This window comes from Quercus robur, chromosome 7, assembly GCF_932294415.1.
Source record: "Quercus robur chromosome 7, dhQueRobu3.1, whole genome shotgun sequence".
NCBI lineage: Eukaryota > Viridiplantae > Streptophyta > Magnoliopsida > Fagales > Fagaceae > Quercus > Quercus robur.
The window spans coordinates 10,700,742-10,715,420 of NC_065540.1; the positions used below are offsets into that span (position 1 = coordinate 10,700,742).

Genomic DNA, 14,679 nt, shown 5'->3' on the forward strand with positions numbered 1-14,679 from the left:
GAGACTTGGTCTTCTTGCATGTGTTGCCTGTTGTTAGATATTGAGGATGGGATAAAACTTTGGTATAGTCTTCTAGTGCATTGGATAGGACTTGGAAACGGATAGGACCTGGAAGCAATGTGTGATCGTTTTTAGATGTGTTGTGTATTGGAACGCTAGAGGCAAGCAAAATGCCAAAAAAACTGACCTTTATTAAATTATATGCAGATGAAGCATTTTCCATGATCTCCTGCCCAACTTGCAAGGGGAAAATAAAAACAAAAGGCAAAAACAAGTATACTGCATCGAACGAGAATGTGTCCAAGTGGCAACGAGTAATTAGATGTAATAAAATTTATAGTATAGAACTATTCAAAGTCTATTTACTTTGATTTTAGAAATGTTTAGACAAAAGACTCTTAAGAATTAGAGAAATAGGAACTTCCAAGAAAAGATTTTTAAGGTGCCTAAATATGAAGATTACGAGGAAGAAGATCAATTGTTAGATCCTACTTTTTATAAAGTAGAGGACAAGATTAAAATAATGTAATGTAAGGTTGCTAAAATAATTTATTACCTGACTTGCGTGTCATAATAAGATGCTATCAATAATAATGTTACTTCTTTACCCTTTTAATTGTCTATATAGTGTGAGTTTGGATAGCAGCAGTAGCGGCGTTTTGCGCATCTGCGTTTTTTTGGCTGGGTCCCGTGTATTGTTCACGGGACCCACAAGTACGGAATTCAGCAAATTTTGCTTTAAAACTGGGTTCTACGGCACTATTCACACATTTAAAAATTATTTTGCTAAGTATTTTCAACAATAAGTTTTCAATTTTCAACAATAAGCGATATCCAAATAATGTAAGGTTGGTTATACTAAGATGATGTCGATAGTAGTTTTACTTCTCTACCCTTTTATTTGTCCATATAATGTAATGTAGGGTTGGGTTAAGGCACTAACAAGTTGCCTTCACTTCACTCGATTTATTTTAAGCATTCAGGCTAAGAAAGTTGCCTTTATAGGGGATTCGAACCCCAACCTTATATATGATAGTTTTAGTGCACGTGCAAGGCATGTGAAAAACACTATCAGCAAAGATTCATAATAAACAACATTATGATTCTATCATGACTGACTTTCTTTAAAAGCTAACAAAAGATAATTGAGTGGTGTCCTTTAAACTCTGAAGATAGAATTGTCAGGCTTGAGCATTAGACATATGATATCCAAGATTTTGAGGGCATATTTAAATACTTCAAGTGACCTTTTTTATGTTGGATTTTTATATCAATCTTCTTCCTTTCATTCCCTTAAACATAATAGGAAAACATGTAAGGATACTATTCTACAAAATATCAACAAAAACTTGCAATTAAAATGAAATCACCCACCAAAAAACTAACTAAATTGAAATTCAATATCATAGAACAGAAGGCACTAAAAAATGTACTTGTCAGAAACTGTTTATGCTAAATGGAAAATTTTCCTTTAGAGTATAAAAAAGCTATAGAATACCACCAAGAAAAAAAAAAAATAACAAAAACAAAAACAAACATAATAGATTTATCAATTATAATAAAATTGAAATAAATGCTTCCAAATGCGCTAATTTTGTTAAATAGCATGATTTTAGGAAAAATTTAGGAGAAACACATTCAGCCAAACTTATTTAGTTATATAGCACTTTTTTTTGAAATTAAGTGAAAGTCGAGTTCCAATCTTGAGTGACACATAATACTTGGAACCCGAGTTTCACAAACTTGAGTTCCAAAAAAGTGTTACATAACTAAATAAGTTTAGCCAAATGTTTTTTTCCTAGATTTTTCCTAAAATTACGCTATTGGGCCCAAAAATACCCTTCCAAATGTCAAAATATAAACTAACATTAGTTTTATCACATTATTGCCAACAATGATTAAAATCAAGTTAGTTCTAAATTCAAGTAACATATATTGATTCTCCACTGGTGCCACTTGAAATTATTAGCTATACAAATCAATATTAAATAAAAACATTGAAGTGATTACTTGGTTATGCAATGAAACGAAATGGCAAAACTTAGACAAAGTAACACTCAAAATTGCTATCAAAATGCAAAACAAAACCACTCAAACTCTCATATTTATTTATTTATTTTTATATATAGTATAAGATATAAGATACTGGAGACAAAACTTTCTGCTAAATTTTCTTTCTCTCACCCAACCCATGACCGAGTGTTATATATTAACAAATAACATACCTTTACTTCCGTAGTGTACCACAGGCAAAAAAAGAAAGGAAAAAAGCAGAAACAGAGAGAGTCTCTGATCCTAAGAGTAAGACAGAGGGAGCACCCATCGTCTGGCTGAGGTACGTGGAATTCTCAATAGAGGTTATTGTCATTTCCATGATAACTGTTATTACTACTTATTATTATCATGGATGCCTTTGGCAAATGTGCTTTCTTGCTTTTGAAATAAAAATCTCTCTTTGAGAGAACCCCCAATAGAGTGAACAAATATAGGTTGGATGTTTCCCTCAAACTGTTTGAAGAAATTCCTGAACCAAAGTTCGTATCACCAAAACTCATCAAAAAGGGTTTGAGTAGGTTGTGTAAGGTAGAAAAATCTTATTTTTGGGCATCTTTGTAAGTACATGTTTCCTCATTCTTTACATGGGTATTTCATTCTCTGCTGCTCACATGTATCACTATTGCTCATATACAATTAATTGATTCAGAAACTGAATATGGTATTTCTCACAGCTAAATCATTTGCTTTTAGTTGTGTGCCTTGATGCATAAAAAGAGGAAATTGCTGGACAAAGCTAACCTAGGCATTGCCAAGGTTAAAGCTTTAACCATAAGAAGAACAAAATAAGCGTGTACTATATTACCACTTTCCTAAGTAGAAGTTGCTGAAGTGGTGATGATTACTAAGTATATGTGCCACATCTATGTCATCAGCTGAAGGAGTGGCGTTCCTTCACAAAACAGCCAGCAAATATTCTCAATCAACTTCGTTTTATTTTTCTCTTCCATTGGAGATATGACATTACAAACTCATTTTGGTTTATAAGTTACAAAGAAAATAATTTGGAGAGGTACAGTAAGTTGTAATAGTTTCAGATATTAAGTGTATTGCAATAGCTCCGATGGCTTAGATTGTGAAATTTAGTTGGATATGTGGATTTAAGTGGCTTAGTCTGGAACCCTTGAAATTAGAAGTTATAAGAAATAATTATATCTTTAGTTTTATGCAGACTTTCAGGTTGAAAAATATGTTAAGGGAAAATCTGGTGTGAAGTTTTGGAGAGAAATTCAAGGATATTCAATAGCCATTTGCCAATTATTTCAATATAATGGACAGTTGGAACCTTTAAAAAGGGATGCCCTTAATAAGGCCGTGTAGGACATGCTCATGAGGCTGTCTCTATTGTTTTGAGTTTTGTTAGGTTAAGAAGATATGAAAGTGCCTCTCCCTCTTTAGGAAAGGTACATTGTGAGGTTGGAGAAAAGTTGGGTTTTAAATAAGACAACCTTTTCATTTTTTGTTTCCTTTTTCATATTGAGAAGTACTAATAATGAGAGGTGTAAAATTTTTTATAATCATGGCATCGAGCTATTTTTCCGCAATTCCTCCCCAACAGTATTGTCACAACAATAAATTTAATTGCACTTGCATTAGATTCAGTCTTTAGTTATTCATGTAATATATCTTATATGATAAACAACTACATGATCCCATGTCATTCCTAAACTTGATTCCTCCCCAAGAGTAGTACTCAATTAGCATGTTGGTTGCAAAAAGGTTATTTTGAACAAAATGACTTATCTTCATTTATAGTTTCAACTCATAGTACCTTCAATAAAATAAACATTTTTTATTTTTATTTAACTATTCTGTGCATCGCTTAGGTTAGCGACTAGTGTGTGTGTATATATATATAAAACAAATTTAGGAGATATTTTTATTGAATTAAAAAAAAAAAGTTGCCATTATCGGTTATATCACCAACCCATCACTTCTTGAGTTACTTTCAGTCGCACCCAAACACCGCCACTCTCTCTCTTTCACCTGGTGGCTTCAACAGTTGGCAGTGATTCACCACTCTCAGTACGTGACTGGGAGTTGGATAAGGTGAGAGACCACTCTCTCTTTCTCTCTCTGTGAGCTCAATGTCAATTATAATGATGTTTTATGTTTAGTTGTGAAATCAGTAGGAACAGTTTTGAATGTTTTGAATGATGGAACTTCAATCACTTCATTCAATTTCAGGGGTTTACTGTATACTGTAGATTCTTTCTTCTTCAACTATAATAATCACCAAAACAACACACCGTTTATAGGCTATCAACTTTTGTCAAACTCTTCTCCACTTTACAATTTGTGTTCATTTTTCTCACACAAATCTAATTGATTATGATATAGATTTATATATACAATGAAGCTGAAGGTAGTGTCCAAGAAAATCTATGATTATGTGCGCCATGATCTCAAAGAAATTGCTTTCCCTTCTTCCTTGCCTGATCCTCCTCACATCAAAAAGCGCCCAAAACTCACTTGGCGTGACCGATTCTTGGTTTGACCACTATTTCTGTTTTTTTTTTGGCAAAATTGTTCATTAAGTTTTAATTAGAAAGAATTTCAAATTAATGGGTGTGTGTATTTTTTGATGGTGAAGATATTAAAGGAGGCTTCTAGGCTTTATGCTGCAAGTTGGGTACGTGACATTGGTCCGGATCTTCGGCCAAATGATTATAAGAAGTTTGACGAGGATGAGAGTGAGAGTAAGCCTAATGGAGCAAAGGGTGGGACTACTAAGGAGAGAGAACCGTCAACGTTGGAGGATCTTGGTAAGACTAAATCTCTGTTTTAATAATATTCACTATTAGTGTCAGTGGACTCAGTTTGTTGTACATTTGATGTTCTTTTTTTGTGTGTGTGTGTGTGTGTGTGTGTGTGTGTGTGTCAATGCTAGGGAAACTACAGATTAATATGTCAACAATCACAAAAAGTAATTCAGAAATTTATTTATTATGTTGGTAAAGTGGTAGTAATTACATTCAGTGTCACTTTAGTTTGAAAAGTAATAAAATTGGAGTAGCTTTAGCATTTTCCATAAACTCGATACATTATGTGCAAGACGCCTTGACCTATATGCAATCTTCTCATATGTCTTTAGGTTCCACATTCTAGCCCTATCCAATCTGTCCCTAAAGGCTGCTTCACATTAGAAATTCTGAGCATGTAATAAAGAAAAGAAAATTGAATTGGAAGGTAAAAAGAAGCTTGCAACATCAAAAACATATTCTTGCAGTTGATGTTCATAAATTAATAGTTACTGTTTTAATTGAAAAACAAATATGTTGGAAGATCTTGAATATTTCTTTCTTCACCTGCTAATCTTTATATTACCATAATTTTTTTCCCCTCATTATCAATATTCCTTTTATTGTTTTGAACATCAAATTGGATACCACTATTGAGTTTGTAATTTATTGAGTTTAATTCTGGCTATCTTTTACTTGGGGAAAACAAAATTTATAGCTGTGGCTGCGAGAGGGGGAATGGAGACACTAAGGCCTGCTTTGCAACGGGTGTACATGACAAGAGCTTCTGCCTACAGAGATGCTCTCAAAAGTTTTATACAGGGCTATCAAGAAGGTGTTCAACAGGTCATGGAGAAGAAGGATGATTCTAAATCTGAACAGGAAGGCAATGCGCCAAAAAATTCACATTGACATAATGTAGGAAGCAATATATATGTTTCTTCTTTTCTAGTGCGTAAAATAATCACTCAACTTGTAGAGCTTTGCTAGAGCTCAGATTGTAGGGAACTACTAGCATGATCGACTCAAATTTAAGAGTTTTTCCATAGTGTAAACAAACACTTGAGAGCTATGAATAGTCTGGAAATTCTTTTGTACATATAATGTACATATAATGTCTTTTGAAATACCTGTCACTTGGTAGTGCTGAAGTCGTTATTTTGCCACATTTGTGAATCCTTGGTAATTAGTTTTATGATTTGTTTACGCCTTATACTTGTGTTGTTTTCGTTTTATTTCCAGCCAATGGAATAGATGTTAATGGTATAATCTAGTGTGTACAACTATGATGAACAGAGAATATTACTGATATGAAACTGTGTTGTTTAATATCTGTATGAAGTCCAAGGAGAGTAATGCTTGATAAATACTATCAGTTAAAGTTCTATGGCAGCAGGTAGAGTGCATAAGGATCTGCTTGTTATAAACTCTCAACTGTTCCCAAATGAATAACAGAAACAAGTGTAATTTGTGTGGGACACTAATAGCAATTATTTTATCATTCTTCTCTTCTTCATTTCTCTATGTTCTAATTATTGGTTTCTATTTTGCTAATGTGTGGAGGTATGGACGCATTACGGTGGCTTATGGTTTGGTTTGTTTTGTGTGTGCGCGTGCACATGTGAAGAGATGGTAGTTGTATACATTCCCCCACCAAAAAAAAAAAAAAAAAAAAAAACTTTCATTCAATTAGATTGAACACATTTAATATGAGCATATAATTTGTGTGTGTGTGTGTGCCGGCGTGTGTGAAGAGATGGTAGTTATATACATTCCCCCACCAGAAAGAAGAAAAAAAAAATCTTTCATTCAATTAGATTGAACACATTTAATATGAGCATATAATTTGACAAATGCATGACATTAGCTTGCATCAGATGATGATTTTTTTTTCTAGTGACACGCAGCACTCATCCAAATGAAATAACTTGTGATTTTGTGTTATCTGATTGTTTTGGTTGGATCAAGAGTAAGATATTTGGCTTCATTTAGGATGATTTCTCTACAATATTTTCTTTTCTTGTCACTGCATCCATGTGGGGATCATTTTCAGCCTTTCGAAGGACCCTTCAGAATTGGTGGGCGGCCTTCTCACAGAAATTCTGTTTAAGATAGAAACAGCTGCATTGGGACACCACTTTCAGCTTTAGAAGGATTGTACATGGCAGGCGAATTGTGCTGTGCGATGTGAAGGTGAATACTTTTTAGTGCATACTGCTTCATGGAGGTAGAGAAGACTGAAAATGACTTCGCGTGATATTGAAAGATTGAAACGGAGATCATGTCCCCACAAAGAGAAATTTGCTTCTGCTTTCGGCTAGTCAGTTTTCTTGCTCTAGTGCATGGTAGCACTTCTTAAGCCATCAATGATCCTTAGAGATTTTTTTTGGAGCTAGCAATTGCTTTTTCTATCTCAGGGAAGAGTTCCACTGAGGGACTGACTGGATTGTGGGTTGCCACATATCAGTTCCTTCCCGCCTCATGACTGTGTTTTTGGTTCAAGTCTTTTCAATCACATGGCTCTTGCTCTAAGTTTTCTCTAGAACATGATATGGAAATTCATTATCTATGACCATTATTATATGTCCTTTGCAAATCAATTTTGGAGCCTTGGGCATCAGGTATCAAGATTCTCTTGTCTACAATTATTTTCCTACAGTTAGACTTCCTTTTTCCAAAAAAGAGGGAAATCTGAGTGGTTCTTTCGTACTAGGACAGAGTCTTCCAAAATTATGGCTAATGTATGGAGGTATGGAAGCATTAAGGTGTCTTATTTGTTTTTGTTTTTGTTTTGTTTTTTTGTTTTTTTCTTTTTTTGTGTGAATGAAGAGATGGTAGTTCTCTACATTCCCCCACCGAAAAAAAAAAAAAAAACCCTCAATCAAAATGAAATCTTCATTCAATAAGATTGTACACATTTAATATGAGCATGTTATTTGACAAATGCATGATATTAGCTTGCATCAAATGATTTTATTTTATTTTTTAAGTGACACGTCACCGCATGCATCCAAATTAAATAACTCATGATTTAGTGTTATCTGGTCGTTTTCAATTTTCATATTGTCTTGGTTGGATCAACACTAAGATATCTTGCTTCATTTAGGATGATTTCTTTACAATCTTTTCTTTTCTGTCACTGCTTCCATGTGGGGATCATTTTCAGCCTTTCGAAGGACCCTTCAGAATTGGTGGGCAGACTTCTCACTGAAATTCTGTTTTAAGATAGAAACAGCCACAGTGGGACACCACTATCGGCTTTAGAAGGATTGTACATGGCAGAGAAATTGGTTTGTGCGATGTGAAGGTGAATACTTTTTAGTGTACACTGCTTCATGGAGGTAGAGAAGACTGAAAATGACTTTGCATGATATTGAAAGATTGAAACGGAGATCATGGCCCCACAAAGAGAAATTTGCTCCTGCTTTTGGCTAGTAGGTTTGCTTGCTCTAGTGCATGGTAGTTCTTCTTAACCCATCAATGATCCTTATAGATATTTTTTTGAGATAGCAATTGCTTTTTCTATTTCAGGGAAGAGTTCCACTGAGGAGCTGACTGTTTTGTGGGTTTCTTTGTCAAGTGATATGGTTGGTGGGGTGCCACATATCAGCTCCTTCCCTCTTCATGACTGTGTTTTTGGTTCAAATCTTTCCAATCACATGGCTGATGGCTCTAGCTTTAAGTCTTCTCCAGAACATGATATGGTTCATAATCTATGACCATTAGTATATGTCTTTTGCAAATCAAATTTGGAGCCTTGGGCACCAGGTTTCAAGATTCTCTTTGTCTACAAATATTTTCCTACAGTTAGACTTCCTTTCCAAAAAGAGGGAAATCTGAGTGGATCTTTCTTACTAGGACAGAGTTTTCCAAAATTATGGACTCTGGTTTCTTTAATGTTTGATTTGGTTGATTCTATGAAACTTAAAATTCTCTTTTCAGGGTTTTGTGCTTTCTTGGGATTATTGATAATGCATTTCTGATATCAATATCATTGCTTGTTTTTATTCCTTTGGGAGTTTAATAAGTCTCAAAAGGGCTCTCTTTTTTCGTATTGCAGGTACAAAGGCAGGTGAACGTATGGTTGACCAAAGAGCCTAAAAGCAATAAAGCATGGGAAGAGGAAAAGCCAAGTGAAATGAAGAAATTCTCACATGGTGTTTCTATACATGTACTGTAGTGAGTCATGCATGATTGAATTATTCTTGGCAGGACAAACCCATTATACAGGAAGAGTCCCTTCATTCCTTTGATTGGCCATTACGTCTTAGGCCAATGATAACAACACATATCTGAGGACCCTCCCACTTGCACAGTCAGTGAGCCACTAAGCATTGGAATTTGGACACCATCTCCAACTGAGGTCAATCAATATCTACCTTGTCAGAATATTATGGGCCCTGATAATCACATGACACAGTTGTTATTCAATTCTATTTTGTTCTTCCTTTGTTGCTTAATTCTTGTGCCTTAACATGTTTCCAAGATGAGATGAATCAAAAAACACATGCACCCAAGCTCATCATACTCCAGGCTGTTTACCCTTATTTTATCTTGTAAAAGAACCTTTTGCCTAATCAGTACACTGAATCATTAATCAGACCAAATATGTAATGCATCTTTGAATGTTATAAAACCCAAGTTGTCATTTAGAACAAGCATCATACTGATCAGTATGAGCAATTCTGTCGATACCATGTCTTGAATTTGTTAATTTCCTATTTTTATCAGTTACTAACCTGTAGCCAGGTTCAAAGTTCAAAGAGCATATGCTTAAAAAGAGTCTCTGAACCAGATGAGTCGAGGAAAAACTAAGGTGGTTACGAAATCTGTCATGTAGTGACTTGGAATTTTTTTTTCTTGTGTTTTTAGAAGTCATACCCAATGGAATTATGGAGGATAAATACGCATAATTAGATGTAGCATTTCTCTGGCGAATTGCACAATTAATAGATAGGAAAGAAAAATGGCCAAGCCTAACTATGCAAATTTATTATTTCTACTCTAGTAATTTTCAGAATCCATCTTTCAATTGGTCTTCTAAATTTCCTCAATTTATATGCTTTATATGTAATTTCAAGCAGAATTCTTGCTTCTTTGATGATCAATAATGAAGATGGATAGCACACCCTTTTTAGAACTGTCATCAGGCCCCATCATTTTGCATTATGCTCAACTTTTCTTCCTCTGTTTGGAACACCAGGGTAAACTCAGCACATTCATTTACACACGTTATTTCTTTCTTTAGTTGATTCCTATTCATTTTGACAGGTACCTCACTATATTTCCCATTTGTCTCCAATCCTTTTTAGCATCAGATTTCCACACCTTTTTTTTCCTTTAACCGTGCTTTCCAATTTTACATAAGCTTTGCTCTCTTTGTAATGGCTGTTTGCATCATTAAAGTAATAAAAACAATATGCTCAGGGGGGGTTTTGAAAACAAAAGCCAGCTTTGCTTCCGATATTTTTCTAGCCACAATTGGTGGAATAGCCTGTTTGTCCCTATTAACATTTTCATTAGGACCTGTTCTTAGATTTCTTTGTTTGCCATTGAACTCTTCTCTCTCAAATCTTTAGTCACCCTATCTTGTCTTTAAGTTACTTTCCAATATTCATTTTGATCAAAAGATCTTTTTGTTCCTTAACTTTTACAGTGAAAATATCAGCAAAAACGTAATGCAATTTTCTTGGGAGACCACAGAGCACAGAACAGGCAGGAGCCAAATTGACATGTGTCTTGAGAATCAGATTTTACGCACTTTGGTATTGCATTAAATAATTGTCTCTTTTTTATCACTTCCCATTCCATCCACACATTTTAAAATGCTGATGACGAAGAAGAGTACCAAACCCGCAATCAACATCATCATGTCCCTGTGGTATTTTCATAAACATTTAGGCTTCTGACTTGCAAGTGCAACAAAACTTTTCAATTAGGAAAAATGAGAAAGAAGAAAAAAATGCTCTCCTTTTCAGCTTCTCACTACTGTGCAAATTCCAGGTAGAGCACTAAAAAAACTGCTTGGATACATTTTGGAGATTGACATAAAATAAAGATAGAAATAGAAAGAGATATAGATATAGAGAGAGAGAGAGAGAGAGGAGTGGGCTAGTACGACTGGGCTGTCACCAATCTATTCAAGTCCACCCACCCACCCACCAACACCAACACCACCATTACCCACAACCATACCCTCCCCATTATTATGATGAGCCCATAGGAAAAATCTTTACTCAGAATCTCAACAGTAGCAAATAGATTCCTCATTTCTGATTTTCCACGACCCAAATTTCCCATTCAGCATAACTGATGTCATTCAGTCATTCTCAATCTTCCCAATTCCCATACCCTCTTGGCCTCTTCCCAATCTTCAGACTTACTCTTTTCACCCTCCTTTGCTTCCAAAGAAAATAAAAAACTACAACTTTTTTTACCACAACTTTGTCACATTTGCGAGTAGCAAAAAAAAAAAAAAAAAAATTTAATTCTATAATCTGCTCCATCAGAATTGTGTCAAAGTCGCAATCAAAAAAAAGTTGTGCTTCAGAACTATTCTTTGGTTCTCTTACCTTTGGCTTGGAAAGTTGGCCTGAAAATCTGGGATATTTTTCTTTTTAATATATATATATTTTCTATATATTTTTTTTCAAGACTTCAAGTGGGTTAAAAACTTACAATAAGTCAGTACTGAGAACGTCACATCCACAGATCTTTATCCTCGGCGATCTCTCATCTGGTTGACATTAGAGTTATCTTGTTAGAATCCCACGTAAATTCTAATAATTACACTTCATTGAAAAAAATAATAAGAATACATGCATGATTTATCACTAATGCAAGTATTAGTGTACATCATGACTTATCTAGTTGGCCATCAATTATTTGGTCAGCGGTGGCTTAATAATTGTTGCTTGAAAAGCAGCTCACCGTAATCGATTTGGAAGCTTGTTATCCAATAAAAGATGTCTGCAGTTAGAATGTAGTCAAATTTCTTTTTGAAGAGAGAGAGAGAGAGAGAGATAGTTCAAGATTTTGGCCATTTGGCATTGTAGCAAATGGGATATTTCTCTAGCCACCAAACCTTTGGTTCCTCTCATTATATGTTGTATGGTTTGTATTAGAAAGCCTGAACTAGCACTTTCAACTTTCCAAATCAGAACCCACCCAAACCAGACTTAGATCACACTAACCAAACTACATCAATTTGGTTATGTTTGGTTTGGTTGTGATTCAACTCTATGTTAAAAATAATGTCATACCAATACCATCATGGTGTTCACTATATCCCCAAGATGATTATGGCCCACAACAAATCAAGCCCCTTAGGGTTAACATGGTGAGCCCATTCATACAGCCACTGTAAGCAATCATATAAAGTACATTTTTTACATGGACCCAAATTCATAGATCCCACTCTCAAGCACCAAAATGAAAAATAAATAAACTACCAATCAATATAGTTGGTAGGAAAAGAAACCCATTAATAATAATTCAGATTTTTTTTAAAGTATATAACCTAGCCACCTGATAATGCTTCTCTAAAAGTTAGATCAATCCAATGATATCATTTTCATGCAGACTGATTATTCGAAGCTAACATGTGCTTAACAACAACCATGTCAAACACTAGAAGGGTTTTGATTCTTTTGAATCAAAGTATTTTTTTTTTTTTTTTTATAAAAAATAATAAAGAATCAGTCTACTTGGGACCTGAGACCGAGGTCTCAAACTAACACTAGCATTAACCTGTCTGATTAGAGGAAACAACAAAATCATAATAGAAAAATATTAAGTTTAGTCACAACTCTTTCCATTATTATTATAACCATAAACACATATCGAGAATAATCACCACATATTTAAGAAGGGTCAACCATCCATTTTGGAAAAATTTTTATAAAGAATTGAAAAAACTGTCAAAACAGTTAATTGTTTATCCATTTTTCCATAAAAAGTTTTTTAAAATAGTTGAAGAATCTATGCCACGGGGGCATAGTTAGTAAATCCAATTTAAGAAGAGCAATTCTCTAATAATAAAAAAAATAGTTAGTAGTGTACCATGTAATCGTGAGGGACTGAAGAAGAATAGTCATGTTGATGATGGTAATAGTGCTGGTAAGTTGACGAGGCATGATTATGATCATGATCTGGCAGCATGGACGGCACTGATTCATCCTCAGGCTGACACTCCAAGTTCACCCCAAACAGCCTAAGTATCTTCGAGTTCCCAACCGGCGTCGTTTGATTCTCAACAGGTGATGATGATGACTCTGCTGCAAAAAAAAACATTGAAAGTATAAGTACACGTGCATGTAATGCCTGTGCTCACTGTGTGTCAAATTGTTCAAAAATCCAGGATAATCCCTGTTCCTAAAATTAACGTTGTTTTTACGAGAAAAGAAAAGTTCACTCAGTACTGCCATGAATGTAACTAAAAATTAATGCAACAAAAAAATTAAAAAAAAAATCCCAATGTAGCGCGTGAATAACACGCTTAGCAGACCACAGATTTGCCTTCTCCATCTCCAAGGGATGAACAACAACACACCTCCAAACAAAAACACATTCCTCCAAACCAATTGGAAGGTGTCTTTCACGCCTATACAATATACAAACATTAAAGCCTATACAATATTACTTTTTTCTGGAAATAAAAGACAAGTCTTTTAGGATTTCAACTCATAGAGTTGAGTTATTTGACGTAGTCGATAAGAAATTTTATCCGTTTGAGTTAATTAGAATTTTTTATAGAGTCTGAAACAAACCTGGATAAAGACATGAGTCAGGTTGGTATGGGAGGGGGTGACTATGATGCTGATGCTGCTGTTGATGATGCGTAGGATAAGGATGCGTGTTATAGAAAGATCTGGTCCAGGCTTCAGAAACAGCCCCACTAGCACAGGCACTAGTAGTACTATTGTGTGCGACCACATCTCCACCACTGCTACCACCACCACCACCACCATAGCTGCTATCATGCGCAGCCACAGTTCCACGTCGTCTCCACCCAATGAACAATCGGTCACAGTCAGTACGGTGTCGATCAAACAAAACGACATCACCAGCATCGAGTCTCTTCTCCTTGACATAGCGGCTCCAGCCTTTGGTCAGCACGTAGCTCTGGCTGCTGTTCCAATACGAGTAGCGGAATCGCCAGCACTTTCCCGACTCGTCCTCGAAACTCAGTAGCAACCCCTTGTCGCTTGAGTCGCCGCTGAGTGGGAAGTACTTCTCCGCGTGTTGCTTTGGGATTACGAGGCGGTTCAGCTTGCCCACGTCGCTTGGTGTCAATGGCTTCTCGAACATGTGTTCTTTTTGCTGCGCTGCTGCTGCTGCTTCTTCGTTTTCATGATAATCATCAGGTTGTTGTTGTTGTTCGAATTCTTGGGGTTGACTGGTGGGGTTTTGGTCGTCAAGGTCTTCGTCGTTGTCGTTTTCATCGTTGAGGTTGAAGTTGAAGGGTGTGTTTGGGTTTCGAAACATTGGGTCCTGGGAATTTTGAGAGTTAAGCCAGGCTTGGTGGTGTTGGTGATGATAGAGTTGGGGGTTCCAAGAAAGGTTTGGTTTTGAAGAAGATGAAGATGAAAAGGGGTTTTGATTTGGTTCCATGAAAGTGCTTTGTTGTTGTTGTTGATGTTGTTGATGATATTGTTGGAGTTGAAGTTGAGTCCACCAAAGTGTTTCTGGAAGGTCCGAAGAGTAATGGTTTATGGACATGTTTTTGAGAGAGAGAGAAAAAGGCTTTGGAGAAGCGTGATGATTATGGGTTTGATGTGGAAACTGTGGGAACTATTTGATGTAGCAGCAAAGATATGACAATGAGAGAGAGAGAGAGAGAAAGAGAGAGAGAGAGAGAGTAAGTAGGGGGGAAATGTAAGTA

The 14,679-nt window shown here is 35.5% G+C and overlaps 2 protein-coding genes across 10 annotated transcripts; one reads left to right on the top strand and one right to left on the bottom strand.

Annotated features, from left to right (window-relative positions):
• Window positions 1–2,164: 2,164 nt before the first annotated feature.
• LOC126692193 (uncharacterized) lies at window positions 2,165–5,962 on the top strand. Of its 3 annotated transcripts, none has more exons than XM_050387710.1 (5): window positions 2,165–2,335; window positions 2,475–2,583; window positions 4,396–4,546; window positions 4,649–4,820; window positions 5,515–5,962. In XM_050387710.1, exons 3-5 carry the CDS (start codon window positions 4,409–4,411, stop codon window positions 5,706–5,708), a joined length of 504 nt encoding a protein of 167 aa, XP_050243667.1. In that variant the 5' UTR covers window positions 2,165–2,335; window positions 2,475–2,583; window positions 4,396–4,408; the 3' UTR covers window positions 5,709–5,962. The 3 variants fall into 3 exon arrangements, with proteins under 3 accessions (XP_050243667.1, XP_050243665.1, XP_050243666.1); XM_050387708.1 differs by lacking the exon at window positions 2,475–2,583 and adding an exon at window positions 4,008–4,104 and having other exon boundaries at window positions 2,166–2,335; XM_050387709.1 differs by lacking the exon at window positions 2,475–2,583 and having other exon boundaries at window positions 2,167–2,335.
• Window positions 5,963–10,523: 4,561 nt separating this feature from the next.
• LOC126692194 (B3 domain-containing protein At2g36080-like) lies at window positions 10,524–14,679 on the bottom strand. 7 transcript variants are annotated; one of them, XM_050387713.1, is made up of 4 exons: window positions 13,565–14,670; window positions 12,858–13,072; window positions 11,475–11,532; window positions 10,524–10,672 (listed from the first exon to the last, which is right to left on the bottom strand). In XM_050387713.1, exons 1-3 carry the CDS (start codon window positions 14,514–14,516, stop codon window positions 11,512–11,514), a joined length of 1,188 nt encoding a protein of 395 aa, XP_050243670.1. In that variant the 5' UTR covers window positions 14,517–14,670; the 3' UTR covers window positions 10,524–10,672; window positions 11,475–11,511. The 7 variants fall into 7 exon arrangements, with proteins under 7 accessions (XP_050243670.1, XP_050243671.1, XP_050243672.1 ...); XM_050387714.1 differs by having other exon boundaries at window positions 10,524–11,192; XM_050387715.1 differs by having other exon boundaries at window positions 10,524–11,197.